The sequence below is a fragment of the Portunus trituberculatus genome, chromosome 7 (assembly GCF_017591435.1).
Source record: "Portunus trituberculatus isolate SZX2019 chromosome 7, ASM1759143v1, whole genome shotgun sequence".
Classification (NCBI taxonomy): Eukaryota; Metazoa; Arthropoda; class Malacostraca; order Decapoda; family Portunidae; genus Portunus; species Portunus trituberculatus.
In genome coordinates, this window is record NC_059261.1 from 5,796,544 (window position 1) to 5,811,543 (window position 15,000).

At 53.0% G+C, this 15,000-nt stretch overlaps 1 protein-coding gene across 1 annotated transcript in view; it reads right to left on the minus strand.

Annotated features, from left to right (window-relative positions):
- Positions 1 to 14,744, minus strand: part of LOC123519902 (serine-rich adhesin for platelets-like) — a 20,725-nt gene extending 5,981 nt beyond the window's left edge. Inside the window, exons 1-6 of the mRNA XM_045281573.1 lie at positions 14,662 to 14,744; positions 8,853 to 9,014; positions 7,978 to 8,138; positions 5,021 to 7,870; positions 4,727 to 4,832; positions 1 to 4,344 (exon numbers count right to left, since the gene is read on the minus strand). The exon at positions 1 to 4,344 is cut by the window's left edge and continues 96 nt beyond it. Coding sequence (XP_045137508.1) covers positions 1 to 4,344; positions 4,727 to 4,832; positions 5,021 to 7,870; positions 7,978 to 8,138; positions 8,853 to 9,014; positions 14,662 to 14,686 — 7,648 coding nt within the window. The 5' untranslated portion in view covers positions 14,687 to 14,744. The remainder of the gene's footprint in view (positions 4,345 to 4,726; positions 4,833 to 5,020; positions 7,871 to 7,977; positions 8,139 to 8,852; positions 9,015 to 14,661) is intronic.
- Positions 14,745 to 15,000: the final 256 nt, after the last annotated feature.

The window sequence follows — 15,000 nt, forward strand, 5'->3', positions numbered from 1 at the left end:
GGCGGCGGCGTTTGGTGCCGCGTGTGGCGGGGCTGACGCTGGGCCGCAGCACGGACACTGGGCTGGGCTTGCCCATGGACAGCATGCTGGCCGGACTCCTGCGGTCCACCTTGGGGCTGAGGTCTGCGCCCGGGCTGTTCACCTTGGGGCTTGCCAGGCGGGCGCTGTGTCTGGTGCTGCGTGTCAGCCGCTTGTCGTCCGCCAGGCTGGTGTCCGCGGGCGGGATCTCGATGGAGAGCGCGTCAAACTTCTTGTCTTTGGCTTTGGGCTTCGCCGCGCACTCCTCCTTCTCCTTCTCCGGGCACAACAGGTCGCCAGCCTTGGCCTCTGGCCCCCCCTCGCCGTCCGATGCCGCCCTGGCCTCCTCCCGCTCTCTGTCCTCTGCGTCAGACTCCACGTCCTTCTTGCGCTCCCTGTTGCCATAGGTGTAGAGGGGCGGGTGCACCCTAAGGGGTGTGGGCTCCTCTCCTGTGGGCGACAGCACCTCAGGACTCTTGCAGGAGTCAGAGAGGTGTGGCTCAGTGGCGTCGGGGCGGGCCAGCTCGCGGTGTAGCTCACCAGGCTGCAGCAGCTTCACCTGCGGAGTGCTGGAGAAGCCCACAAAGTCGAGGTCCTCTGGGTCGTCGCCGTTGGTGAGGGTGCTGGACACAATGGGTGTGGCAGCAGCGGCGGTGACGGAGGTGGCCACGGCGGCCTGGGGGGAGGTGGTGAGGGTGGGGGCGGTGAGCTGAGCCTTGAGGAGGGAGGGGGGACTAGAGTCATCGGCCTTGTTTGCCGACAGTGTCTGTAGGAGGTGGCTGTTCTTGGCCCCGCCTGTCGCCATCACCACGGGCTTCACCGTCACCACTGTCATGCCGCCCATGCCGGACGTGGCCTGCTGGCTCAGCTGGCCTTTGACGGGCGACACCACTACCTTGACGGCACTGGTGGTGGGAGCCATGGCACTGTTGCCGGGCAGGGCCACTAGCCGAAAAGTTGTCCCTGGGGGGAGGTTGAGGGGCGTGCTCACCTGGCCCTGGCTACTGCTGGGCTTCAGGGTCACCACCTTGGGGCCGCCGGCCGATGACACCACGGCGGTGGTGGACTGGGTGCCAGCGGAGGAGGGGGCGGACGCTCCGCCGGGCAGCTCCGGGGGGCTGGACAGGATGGGCAGCTTGTCGATGGGCGGCAGGGACGCGGCCTGGATGGAGGAGGACGCCTGTGTCGGGGCGCTGCTGGTGAGCGGCCTGGTGAGGGTGAAGGCCAGCAGGGAGGGCTTGGGCAGGGACAGGGTGGCGGTGGTGGTGGTGGTGGCGGTGGGGGCGGTCATCTTTGGAGATTGAGGCACTGTAGAAATCACCGAGATGCTCGACACCACAGGGGGCTGACTGGTGGTGGTGGTGGTGGTGGTGGTGGCAGTTGTGAGTGGGGTAGTGGAAGGTAACGTGGTGGCGGATGACGTGGGGGTGGTGATGACGGTGAGGCAGGTGGAGGAGGAGGAGGAGGAGGAGGAGGTGGTGGTGGTGGTGGTGGTGGTGGCATCTGGACTGCAGGTGGTGTGACTAGAGGGTGCGGCGGTGGAACATGGGGTGGGAGGGGGTAGGGAGTGGATGGTGGAGGTGGAGGGGGCCAGGATGGTACCAAGGGCCTGGGTCTGTGGCACTGGCGGCGGCACACAGCTGGCGGGTGGCACTGCGACTGAGTAGGTGGAGAAGGACACCAGTGGACTTTGAAGTGGAGAAGTGGAGTGGGAAAGTGGCAAGGTGGAGATGGCAACAGGTGGAGGAGAAACAGAGGCTAGTGATAAGACAGTGGTGATGGCAGTGGAGGAGATGGAGGAGAGAACAGTGGAGGAAGTGGAGGAAACAGGCATGGAGGTGGTAGTGGTTGTGGTGGTGGATTGCAAAGTGGAGGGAGATAATGAAGGCTGAGATGGTGATGTGTTTGGACATGTAGTGAAGATAGAGGTGGAGGAGGTGGAAGAAGAGGAGGAGGAGGAGGCAGAGGAGGAGGAGGAAGTGGAAGAGGAGGAGGTGGAGGGGAAGATAATGGACGACAATGGTGATGATGATGAAACTGGTGAACAAGAAGTAGAAAGAACAGAAACTACTGATGATGATGATGATGATGGGGAGGAGAAGGAGGATGATAAAGGAGAAGAAGACGAAGAAGAAAAACAGGAGGAGGAGGAGGAGGAGGTTAGAGAAGAGGAGGTGGATATTGTGATGGTGGGCAATGACTCACTAAGTGGCACAAGAGTGGAAGAGAGAGGAAGTGTGGATAAAGTCATGAGAGGAAGAGAAACTGGAGTGGAAGTGGTGGAGGAGGAGGAGGAGGAGGAGGAGGAGGAGGAGGAGGAGGAGGAGGAGGAGGAGGAGGAGGAGGAGGAGGAGGAGGAGGAGGAGATGGGAGTTAAAGAGGATGAGGAGGAGGTACAGGAAGGAGAGGAAACAGAAGAGGAAGAGGAGGTGGAGGACACAAGAATAATGGAGGAGGAAGAAGTGGAGGTGGAGATGGAAGAGGAGGTGGAGGTGGAAGTGGAGGAGGAAGAGGAGGTAGAGGTGGAGGTAGAAGAAGGGGTGAAGGTGGAGGAGGAGACAGCCGAAACCATAGTGGAGGAGGTGGAGGGTGTGGTGAAAGTGGAGGTGATGGTGGTGGAGGAAGGTGTGGAGGAGGAGGAGGGGAAGAGAGAGGGGGAGGTGGAGGTGGAGGTGGAGGAGGTGGTGGAAGTGGTAGTGGTGGTGGTTGCTGTAGTAATGGAAGTGGAAGAGGAGGAGGAAGTGGAGTTGACTGTAGTGGTAGCAGTAGTGGATGGTGTAGGTGGCGTGGTGGTGGTGGTGGTGGTGGTAGTAGTGGGGGTGGCTATTGAAGTGCTAGAGGAGGAGGAGGAGGAGGAGGAGGAGGAGGAGGAGGTGGTGATGGTGGAGGTGGATGAAGAAGATGAAGGCAAGGAAGAAAAGGTGGTGGTGGTGGTGATGACAGGGGAAGAGGAAGAAGAGGAATACAAGGAGGATGGTATGGAGGAGGCCATGGTTGTGGTGGTGTTGTTGGGTTCAGGGTGAGTGTTTTCTGCCTTGGGTGTCAGCAGGGGGACGGCACTCCCCCCCTCCCCATCCCTGGGTATCGTGGGGGCCTTGGCTGGACTAGTGGAGTCCCCCGTGGGTCTGGACACCTTTTCTTCCACTCTATGGGGTGAAGGGGATTGTTTCTCCTCTTCCTCCTTCTTTATGGGTTTACTGTCACTGTCCACCAGAGATTCACACGCCCCCACCACACTGTCACTGCCACTGCCACTGCCACTGCCACTACCACACTTTGTGCTCGCCGCGCCGCCCACACCCGCCTCCTCCACCTCCATGGGTTCAGTCTTTATCTGGACTTGAGCACTTGTGTCAGGCTCCACACTCTGAGCCCTGCCATGGTTCTGTGCTACAACACTACTGCCGCCACTAGCCGCTGGCTCCTGCTTGGGGCCGGCCTTGTCACTTGAGCTTTTCTCTGAGAAGGCCTCACACTCCTTGTCGTCGCGGCGGGTGGGGCTCTGGTCGCTCTGGTTTGGACTTTTCTCAGACAGAGCATCCATGGACTCTATGCCGGAGTCCTCCCCACCCTGGCCGCTGCCGTGTTCCCCTTTGGGCGTGCCATCTGGACTCTCCACCTCACCCTTGGTGAGGACCACGTTTCCGGGGAATTCTGGAGCCTTTGCCTGTTCTAACGTCTTGGTCTGCTCAGGTTCCACTTTAACACTAGTATCACAGCTGTTTGATGAATTAACACTTGAAGAAGCAAGTGGTTCTTTACTCTCACTTTTGTCGTCACTCTTCACCTCGCGCTTCACCTTGCTGTCCACAGTGTCTGGGACTTTGGGTTCCACCTTCACGCCAGAGGTGCTGTTTGTACTCTCGCACTGAGGAGACACAGGCACTGTAGTTGAACTGTCTATGGAGTTGAAGCGTCTCAGGAGGTGGTGCACACTGCTTGGGTGGGGCTCGCTCTTCTTGGTGGTGCTCTGCGAGCTCTTCAGCGCCTCCTGCAGCGCCTTGCGGTCATTCACATCCAGGTGTGTCACACGCCCCACCTTGGTCACCTCGCTCTTGCCGGCCTTGGACGTCGTGCGCTCTGCCGCCTCACCGCCCGCCTTGTTGAAGCTGAGCGTCTCATTCTTGGTGACGCTGTGGATGGTGATGTCCGAGTTGGCCTTGAGGCTGGCCAGGTCAGTGCAGATGGTGTGCTTGGGCAGGTCCAGCTTCTTGACGCCCTTGTCGGCAGGATCTTCATGACGGGAAGAAGGCAACTTGTCCGGTGAGTGTGACACTTTGTTGATCATCACCGAGTAGTTCAGGTACTTGGGGATGTTGCCTATACCTGCAAGGACACACTCTGTTAGCCAACACTGCTCCTCACGCACGCACACTCACTCTCTCACACACACACACACACACACACACACACACACAGCATGAATGCATCATTCACCTGCAGTACCTCAGGGGTACCTGCTGAGTCTCAACATTGTAGTGCTGCTGCTTTTGGTGCTGGTCAATCAGTCTGCTCCCACACACACACACACACACACACACACACACACACACACACACACACACACACACAAACACAAACACACACACACACACACACACACACACACACACACTCACCATCTCTACTCCCTGGACTGAAGCATTGCATGTACACCTCACCACCACCCCCAGCCCCACGTGTGGGGCCGGGGCAGCACCACCCCTACCTTCAGGAAGGTCCTTCTTGAGGGACTCCAGGGTGTGTGTCTCCCCAGAGCCCTTCTTCTTGATTGTCAGCTTGCTACTGCTTGCTCCATCCATCTGCTGCTGCTGCTGTTGTGGCTGCTGCTGTGGCTGTTGCTGCTGCTGTTGTGGTTGTGACTGCTGCAGCGGCACAGGTTGCAGCTGAGGCTGTGACGGCTGCTGTGATGCAGTCGGGGTGGGGTGGGGGCGGGGTAGGGTGGGGTTGGGATTGGGGTGGAGGTGGATGTGGGGATGGGGGCAGGGGCAGGGGTGGTGACCTGCTGGGTGTGCTGGCGCAGTCGTCCCAGCATGAGCTTCTCGCTGTGGGTGAGGTCGCCGTTCATGAGGGTGGCCAGGTTGTTGGCTGGGTGGAGGCGGCTAAGGCTGTCAGCAGCCTTCTCCACCTCACTCTTGGCCTCCGCCTTGCGGGTGGTTGCCTCGCTGCTACGCTTCTCCAGCTCCGCCTTGATGGCGTCGCTGGGCAGGTGTGTGGCCTGCAGGGCGGACGCAGTGGGTCCAGCACTAGCTGGGGTCTGCAGGGTGGGGGCCGGCGAGGCTGACATGGACGAGGCAGGGGCAGAGTTTGGGGCGGAGGAGGAGGTGGATGAGGAGGAGGGGGTGGGTGTAGTTGGGAAGGAGGAGGAGGGGTTGATGTGTGGCTGGTGGGTGTGGAGGGCAGCCACCCGGGTGATGCTGGGTGGCAGGGTCTCCAGTATTTTGTGACTAGCTATCTCACCAACACTGTTCAGGTCGCCCACCTTCCTGCCGGACGCCTTGGCCTTCAGTCTCGGCTTGAACTTGTTCTCACCCTTGGACAGCCTGGAGGCCTCGCCCTTGCCCAGGGGCAGGCGGCCATCCTCCGCAGCCTTGGCCGGCTTCAGGCGGCTCTCTGTGCCATCCCTGAACTTCACCTTCAGTGGTGGTGCCTGCTGCTGCTGCTGCTGCTGTTGTTGTTGTTGTTGTTGCTGCTGCTCCTCCTCCATGTCCACCTTCACCTTCCTGCTGTCCAGGATCTTCAGGATGGTGGAGGACTCCTCGCCACCGCCGCCGCCGCCGCCACCCTTGTCTTTGCCACTCTTGATCTTTGGGCCTCGGTACTTGCCACCACCACCCTCGCCATCAGACTCGCTGGTGCGTGTCTTGTTGCGGTAGCTGCGGCGCTTGTTGGTCTTGTCTTCCTTGGCGGCCTCCTTGTCTGGGCCGCGGCCCGCCTCGCCATCGCCGAGAGGGTTCACAATCACCGCCTGCTTTGACTTCAGCTTGATGTGCAGCTTGGGCACCCTCCGCTCCACCGCCCCTGCCCCGCCCAGGCAGGAGTTGGCTGCCGCCGCCGCCATCTCCTTGCGCTCACCCTTCCTGGGCTTGGTGACGATGGTGGCCTGGGCCACCGGCTCCCGCCCGATGGTAAGCTTCAGCTTGATGGGCTCCGTGCCGCCGGCACCACCGCCTGCCACACTGTTCTCCATGGCGGCGGCGGCGGCGGTGGTGGCGGGGCTGGCAGCACGGTCGTGTGCCTTGGGCCAGTCTGTGGCGGGGGCAGCCTTCTTGGAGTCCAGGGCGGCAGCGGAGGGCCGGGGGGCATCTGAGTCGGCCTGGTCGGTGTCTTTCCTGGAGGGTGTGGAGGCAGCAGCGGCGGCGATGGTGGTGGTGATGGTGGTGGGTGTGGAGGTGGCGGCGGTGGTGGACTCGTCGTCTGAGGCGAGGGCGTTGCAACGGGGCGGGTCGGTGGCAGGGGATGGTGGCCGCACCTCGGGCTCTGAATCCGAGCTCTCGCTGGGGCGGGGCTCCAGCAGCCCCGTGTTGGGGTTGATGAGGTACTGGCTCTCCTTGCCGGCCGGGGTGTGCTGGGGCGAGGAGGCCGGGGCAGTGCGGGGCTCGCCGGCTGGGGTGGGCCGCACGGGGCTCTGCACGGGCAGCTTGGGGTGGGGTGCGGCTGGGCCAGGTGTCATGGCCGTAGGGCGCTGGTCTGCAGCATAGGGCAGGCGTGGGCCAGGTGGCGGGGGCGGCTGGCCAGTGGCCTGGGGATGCTGCTGCAAGCCGCCGCCGCTGAGGGTGTTGGGGAGGCGGGGATGGGGGGCCAGGGTGCTGGTGATGACGGAGCCCCCGGAGTACACCTGCTGGTGTGTCTGCACCACGTCCTTGCTCCGGCCCCCGTACGCGGCACTGTAGGGGGCCGGCAGCGACGCAGGGGCAGCGCCACTGCTGTACGGGGCGGAGGTGTGGGGTGGGGGGGAGATGGCCGGCACGGCGGGGAGAGGTAGGTTGGCAATGGGGGTGTGGGGCAGGGAGTCGGAGGATGGGGTGGAGGTGGTAGAGCGGGAGGAGGGAGAGGCAGGTGCAGGGGAACCGTGCGGGGAGCCGGCCAGCAGCCCCTTGGCCCCAGGCTGGTGGTCCGGCTGGCGCAGCAGGTCCACCAGCAGGGGGCTGCTCTTGAGCACACTGCCTGTCCGTGGGCCGGCCTTCACCGGGGCGGGGCCATGCACTGAGCGGTTGTTCAGCGTCTGGGTCACTGGCACGGGGTAGCTGCCACTAACTGGCTGATTTGAACTGGCTTGCACAACAGAAGGCAACACTTGGGGGCCAGGCGGGGCTACGACCGCCGCCCCGCCTGCTGGGCCCGCCATATATTGGGTCCCGTTAAGCTGTGGCGGCAGCGGCGGGGGCGGCCTCTGCCCAGGCGCCATCACTGCCGGGGCACGCATGGGAGAGGGCTCCATGTTGGGGTAGGGGGGTGGAGGGTTGTAGACGGGGCGCTGGGGCGGGGCGGCCACCACGTGGCCCATGGGGGGCTGCACTGGGGGGCCCTGGGGGTGCTGCAGCTCCCGGATGGTCTGCACTCTGTTCATGCTCCCAAAAGGGTACGGCGCCTTGACTGGCGCCAGGGGACGCTGCGCCAGGCCCAGGCCATCCCCGGGGGACACCAGCACCCCGGGACTGCGGAATGCAGAGGCGACAGCCATGTCCGGGGCATGACTGGGCCCAGGCATGAGCCCCGCCCCACCCAGTGCTGTGGTGACGGACCGCGCCACGCTGGACGTGCTGGCGCCATCGCTGCTGCCGCCGCCATCAGTCCGCAGCACAATCTCCGTTGACTCATTGTTGGGGCCAGCCACCTTCAGCGAGATGACCTGCAACACACACAACACCTCACCAACACACCAACACAACACAACAATACACAACACCAACACCCAAACCCACCCACTCCACCAACAAGACAGCCAACCACACTCACCTGGTCACCCTCCACCTGCACAGAGAGGATGCCCAGCTGGCGGAGGGCTTGGTCCCCCGCCTGGGCCAGCTGGTGGAGGCGGATGGCAGCTTCGCGGGGAATGGAGAAGGTGACACGCACGCTGTTCCACGGCTCCACCTTTCTCACAAACCATGTGGAATCTGTGGAACAAAGTGGGTGAGAGAGAGAGAGAGAGAGAGAGAGAGAGAGAGAGAGAGAGAGAGAGAGAGAGAGAGAGAGAGAGAGAGAGAGAGAGAGAGAGAGAGAGAGAGAGAGAGAGAATGATAAATGTGACACAGACATGAAAGATAAATGAAAGATAGACAGAAAAAAAAAAAAAAAGAAAGAGAGAGAGCAAGAGAGAGAGACAAAGAACGAAAAACAAGATAAACATACAAAAACAGCAAAAACTAAGAAAATGAAACCACACACACACACACACACACACACACACACACACACACACACACTTTCACGCACAGACTAAAGGCTATGGATCTACCAACCCTGGAACAGAGAAAGGAGAGAGAGAGGATCTGATACAAGTTTATAAACTGATCAACGGAATGGATCAAGTGGATAATGAAAAACTGATCCTGAGAGAAGAATATGAGGAAAGGAAGATGTTTGAGGGATGTTAAAAAATATAGTTTCCCGCAAAGATGTGTTGAGACGTGGAATAGTTTGAATGAAGAAGTGGTGTCACCAACGAGTGTGCATAGTTTTAAAGAAAAATTGGATAAGTGTAGATATGGAGACAGGGCCACACCAGCGTAAAGCCCAGGCCCTGTAAAACTACAACTACGTAAATACACGCACACACACACACACACACACACACACACACACACACACACACACACACACACACTTACCACTATGGGTGACATGTTTGAGGGCATGAACAAGGCAGGTTAACTTTTTGGGAAGGTCTGGGTCACATATATGCCCTTCGCAGGTTAGAACAGCTTCAATCAGCTCTCCTCGCCCGCTACCTCCACACCTGCCTCCCCCATCACTACCCCCATCCATATCTGCTGCAAGGAAACACACATGGATTGAGTTCAAAGTGCAGTGGTGAGGAAAAGTTGTGGTTATCTGGAATGGAAGGGAAAATAAAAGGAAATTCAGGATGGTTTGGTGTTTTGAGTGAAATTTGTGTGGAGAAATGTGTTTGTTTTGATTCTTGTTTAAATGTGAAAAAAGTGGTTTGTTTTGAAGGAAAAGAAATGGAAATATGTTAGTTTGTCTTCATTTGAAAGGGAAATACGCAAAAATACAGACTGATTTGGTGTTCTGAGTCATATCTGTAGTGGTTTTTAGTATGTATGGGTGAAAAGTGAAAAAATGTTGTGTTTGTCTTGATTGGAAGGGAAAACAAAGAGAAATTCAGGTTAGTTTGGTGTTTCAATTGAATTTGTAGTGTTTTGTTTTTGTGTGAAGAAATGTTTGTTTTGATTGAAAGGAAAATAAACAGAAATACAGATTAATTTGCTGTTTAAAGTCACATATGTAGCTTTTGAATGTCTTAACCCCTTCAGTACCATGACGTTTCCCTATTCATTATGGTTAAGACTTGGTGATTTTTTAAAGCTTCAGAAACTTATGTGGGGATTAAAATAGTGAAGACTCAGGCCATTAATCCCTTCAGTACCATGGCATATTTCCCTATTCATTCTGGTGACTATTTGGTGATTTTTTACAGCTTCAGAAATTTATGTTGTGATTAAAATAGTAAAGACTGTGGCCATTAATCTTCTGCCCTCCATAGACCCTTCCAAATGTCAATAAAAATGGTCTAATGGTACACAAATCTCAAGGTAAAAATGTGTCCCAGTACTGAAAGGGGTTACAACAGTTCCAATCACCCTAACACACCATCAACCTTTCACCCTTTTCTCTCCCACCTCTCACCCTTCCAATTTCTCACAATCAGGGTGAAGGCAGCTGAGTATGTGTATCCAGGGTGTGTAGGGTGTACATGGGCCAGGCTGTGTGTGTGGCAAGGAATATATCACCCAATTTGTCCTTTGTCACCCTATCACCCTTATTCAGCCTAAAAATAGGGTGTTTTGGGGGTTATATTAGTCACTCTTTAAATATAGTGGCTCTGTCTTTCACCCTATCAGGTTTAAGCATCATATACACCCTAGTCACCCTATTATAGTTGTTATATCTTCATTCCTAGCTCAAATAGGTGACTGCAATGATTCTCACCCTAAGCAGTAAACAAAAGCCTGTTATTCACCCTGCTACATTCAAAGCACCTACAAATACACCCAATTCACCCTATTCTGGTCATCAAAACTTCATATCTAGCTCAAATGGGGTGACTGCAGTATGTTTCTCACCCTATGCAGTAAAGAAAGCTTGTTATTCATCCTGCTACATTCAAAACACCTTCAAATACACCCTACTCACCCTATTTTGAGGTTGGTACATATATACAAACATTATTATTGAGATTCTAAGTATATTTCCCATCCTTATGGTGATATAAATGCTGTACATTCACCCTAATATCACTCTCCATCACCCTGTGCATCATCACCCTAACTGTCACTCTTTACTTTGGGTAATTTAAGGCTTAGCATACTCACCCTAACACTAATATGTTAGACAGGGTGAATATATCCAATAATTCACCCTAAATGTCACTATAAATGTTATCCAGGGTGATCGAAGACATTAAACTCACCCTAACTCGTAATATGTTAGTTAGTGAATATATCCAATCCTTCACCCTAAATTAAGCTCTACACCCTAAAAAACTAGTCATTTCTGCATTCTAACCACACAAACACCCTGCCAACACCCTAGCTATTACTATACTGGGTTTATGCAGTTACTTCTCACCCTAAAATAACCAGACATCATTCAGTAGTGTGTGTATTAATTGGCAGTCACCCTAGGCAGTTTCACATTGGACACCCTATCATATCCAAGAAAAAAATTAACTAGGGTGAAATGACAGATATTCACCCTAACAGCAGATTCTGGTCTATGGTGCATCTAGTGTGATTCACCTTAGCAATACTAAAAAAAGGGATTTGAATAGGGTGTCCATAAGTAACCAGTCACCCTATCATGACAACAGGGTGTAGACTAGGGTAGGTAGATATTTCACCCTAGCATAACAAATAGGGTGTCAGAAGCTAAACAATCACCCTATCTTGTCATAAATAGTTCAGATTAAGGTGTATAAGGTCTAACTCACCCTAATATAACAATAGGGTGCAAGTATGTGTCAGAAATGCTGTCACCCTATTCTAGTCTGCTCTGAGTAGTGTGTGCCAAATCTATCACCCTCTCTTGAAATAAGTTACAATAGGGTGTGCAGAGGTAAACACTCACCCTATCCTGATGACAAACTAAAATAGGGTGTCTTAAAGTAGCAAGTCACCCTATTCTACACAAAATGTTGAAAAAGATGTGACATGTTAGTCACCCTAAACTGATAAAATGGTTTAAAATAGGTAAGGAGAGATACTGTCACCCTATTTTGGACAAGATAATAGTCACCCTAGGAGAAAGAATATGAAGTGGAAGTCACCCTATCTTAATAAACAGATAAATTAAGGTGAGAAAAGATAAACTGTCACCCTATTCTAGTTACAAGATGAAGAATAGGGTGACTAGCTCTGGAAATTCACCCTAGATTATGAATGCAAAGATAAAGTCACCCTATCTTAATAAACAGAGTTAGATTAGGATGAGAAAGATCAACTGTCACCCTATCCTAATAACATGATGAAGAATAGGGTGTCTAACAGCAGGAAATCACCCTAGACTATGATTAAGTAGAATAATAAGACAGTCACCCTATCTTTATAAATGGAGTTAGATTAGGGTGAGAAAGGATCAACTGTCACCCTATCCTAGTTGCAAGATAGTGAATAGGATGACTAGCTGTGGTCACCCTAAATTTTGAATAAGAAGAGGAGGTAAACTGTCACCCTATCTTCATAAATTGAGCTAGATTAGGGTGAGAAAGATCACCTGTCACTCTATCCTAATAACAAGGTGAAGAATAGGGTGAATAGGTGTAGAAAATCACTGAACTATGATTATGAAATTAAATGACACACCAGTCACCCTATCTATACAAATGGAGCTAGATTAGGGTGAGAAAAGATCAACTGTCACCCTATTCCAATTACAAGATAATAGGGTGAATGACTGGAAAATCACCCTAGATTATGAATATTGTGCAGTGCTAGACAGTCACCCTATCTTAAACAGCTAGATTAGGGTGAGAAATGATCAACTGTCACCCTATCCTAGTTACAAGATAATGGATAGGGTGTCTAGCTGTGGAAAATCACCCTAGATTACAAATAAGTGAAAAAGATAGTCACCCTAAATTGTTTAAATATTCCAAATTAGGGTGTACTGAACTAAACTGTCATCCTATCCTAAGAACAAAAAGAATAGGGCATCTAATAGTAGAAAATCACCCTATTTCAACAACAAACTCCAAAATAGGGTGCAGAGATGTAGTCACCCTATTGAAAGATGTACCAAGCTAAACATTCACCCCATTATGATAACAAAGACTAGAATAGGTATCCACAAACCAATATCTTCTTAAATAGGGTGACAATGGCAGTGCTTTCACCCTAAACACATGACATTCACCCTAGCAGCTTGGCATCAGATTTATCACCCTAAACTAACCTGTATACCTTTGAGAAAACCCAAAATTTTCCTTAACTAGGGTGACAAGGGTGCTCAAGTGTCACTAACCTTCACTCTATGTTGCTACAGATGTCTAGGGTGAGAGAGGCCATTCACCCCATAGAATTAACATAAAAAAGGTTTATTTACTTTAACAGGGTGACAGACAAGGGATGCACATTCACCCTAACTTGATCTGACATGTCTAGGGTGTTAGTCAGCCAGCCTATCCTAACCTATCCTGAAATTACTAGACACCCTATTTTTTCCTAACTAGGGTGACAGGGAGAGAGCATTCACCCTAACACAACATAATACAACAATAATAGGATGTGTATCAGTCACCCTAACCTAACAACCTAAACTATAACTTAAGAAACCCTATTTTTTCCCAACTAGTGTGACAAAGAGAGCATTCACCCTAAACTAACACAACATAACAATCAACAGGGTGTAAATCAGTCAGTCAGTCACCCTAACTTAACCTCAAATATAACTTAAGAGACCCTATTTTTTCCTAACTAGGGTGACAAGAGCATTCACCCTAACAACACAACACAACAATAGGTCAGTCAGTCACCTAACCTAATCACTAATATGACCTTGACAAACCCTACCTTTTTCTTAACTAGGGTGACAAGGGAAGAACCCTAAACTAACAAAATAAAAAAAGGTGTAAATGTCACCCTAACTTAAACGTTTTTTTCCAAACTAGGGTGACAGAGATCATTCACCCTAATGCAACACAACACAATAAATAGGGTGTAAATCAGTCACCCTAACCTAATCACTAATATAACCTTAATACACCCTATCTATCTATAACTAGGGTGACAAGAACATTCACCCTAACAACACAACATAACAATAAACAGGGTGTTAATCAATCAGTCATTCTAATCTAACTTCAAATATAACCTTAACAAACCCTATCTAACTACAACTAGGGTGACAGCCTGGACACTCACCCTAGCCAAACAACACACTACAAAAGGTGCTTGTAACCAAAACAAACAAGTAAACAGCACAAATAGGGTGACAGGACACACACAGCTCATCCTGCCACCACTACACAGCTCTGGAAGGGTGCACACTCACCCTAACAGCTTGCCACCAACATCCAACATCTGAAGACACCCTAACAGTCACCCTAATGTGCCCTGTCTCTCCCACAGCCACCAGTGAGAGGAGAGGAGCGTTTAGGGTGAGCCTAGGGTGACAGAAGGGTGACACACATCCCAAAAGACACGACACAGTCCCACAGTGTTTCTACGTCACCCTAAATGGCGCTACACCCTCACATGGCCTAGTCAGCCAACACAGGGTGACACATTAGGGTGACTGACTCCCACAGCACGCTACACTTCACACTAGCGTCCCTACACACCCTGGGCCGGGGGAGGACACCCTGCCGACACCCTGGCAGTCACCCTACCCACAGAACCAGCCGGGAGATGAGTAGGGTGAACAGGGTGAGCGGGGAGACACTTATCACCCTAGCACACTCGTAAGTCCACACCCAAGCACACACTCACCCTGCACCCTAGCACTGTGGAAGCCGGAGTGTGAAAGTAGGGTGAGAGCAGGGTGAGAGGCGAGACACACACCCTAGCACACACCAGTGGCTTGGACTCATGCCGTACGCACCATGGGGGGGCCGCGGGGGTGACCAGAAGGGTGAGATTAGGGTGTTGTAGGGTGCGTTTCCTCACAGCACCTTATTTGAGGGTTTTCCACAAGGCATTTGGCACAGCGGTAGGGTGAGGCGGTCCGGCACACCCCAGCGGCACTCCCGGCACTGGCACTCACTGTTTGGGGCGGAAATGGCCAAAATATTCACCCTAGAAATTTGTCAAGAAAAGGAAGCTAGTGTGTTCCCTCGCTTCACCATTTTGTATTTGGCCTTTTTGTCACTCAATTCGCCACTTTCCAAGCCATTTGAGCCGCCCCACTGGTCCCCCGGGTGCTGATCTCGCCTCCCCGGTGGTTAATTGTGGCGCAGTTTACCTGGTGTAGCGGTAAATCCGGGCATAAGTGTGAAATATTACAGACTCCATTAAACAATAACATTCGCCGCCATTTGCCAAGTCTTAGTTACGCATGCGCTGATCAATCTGGGAAGGTGCCCCGCTGCGTCCCTTTCCCCTCACCCTACGCCCTTATTTCACCCTCCCCGTCATCCTAATCACCCTAGAAATGTCACCCATAGTTATCTTTTATTTTTCATAGGTCTAGGTTTTGATTGTAAGGCCTATATTTGTGTTTTTTTGGTGATTTTCTATGGGTGATTTTTCAGAAACAGACGTAGCATCCCAATGGCGGTGAGAGAGCCAGGCGGTGATTGGC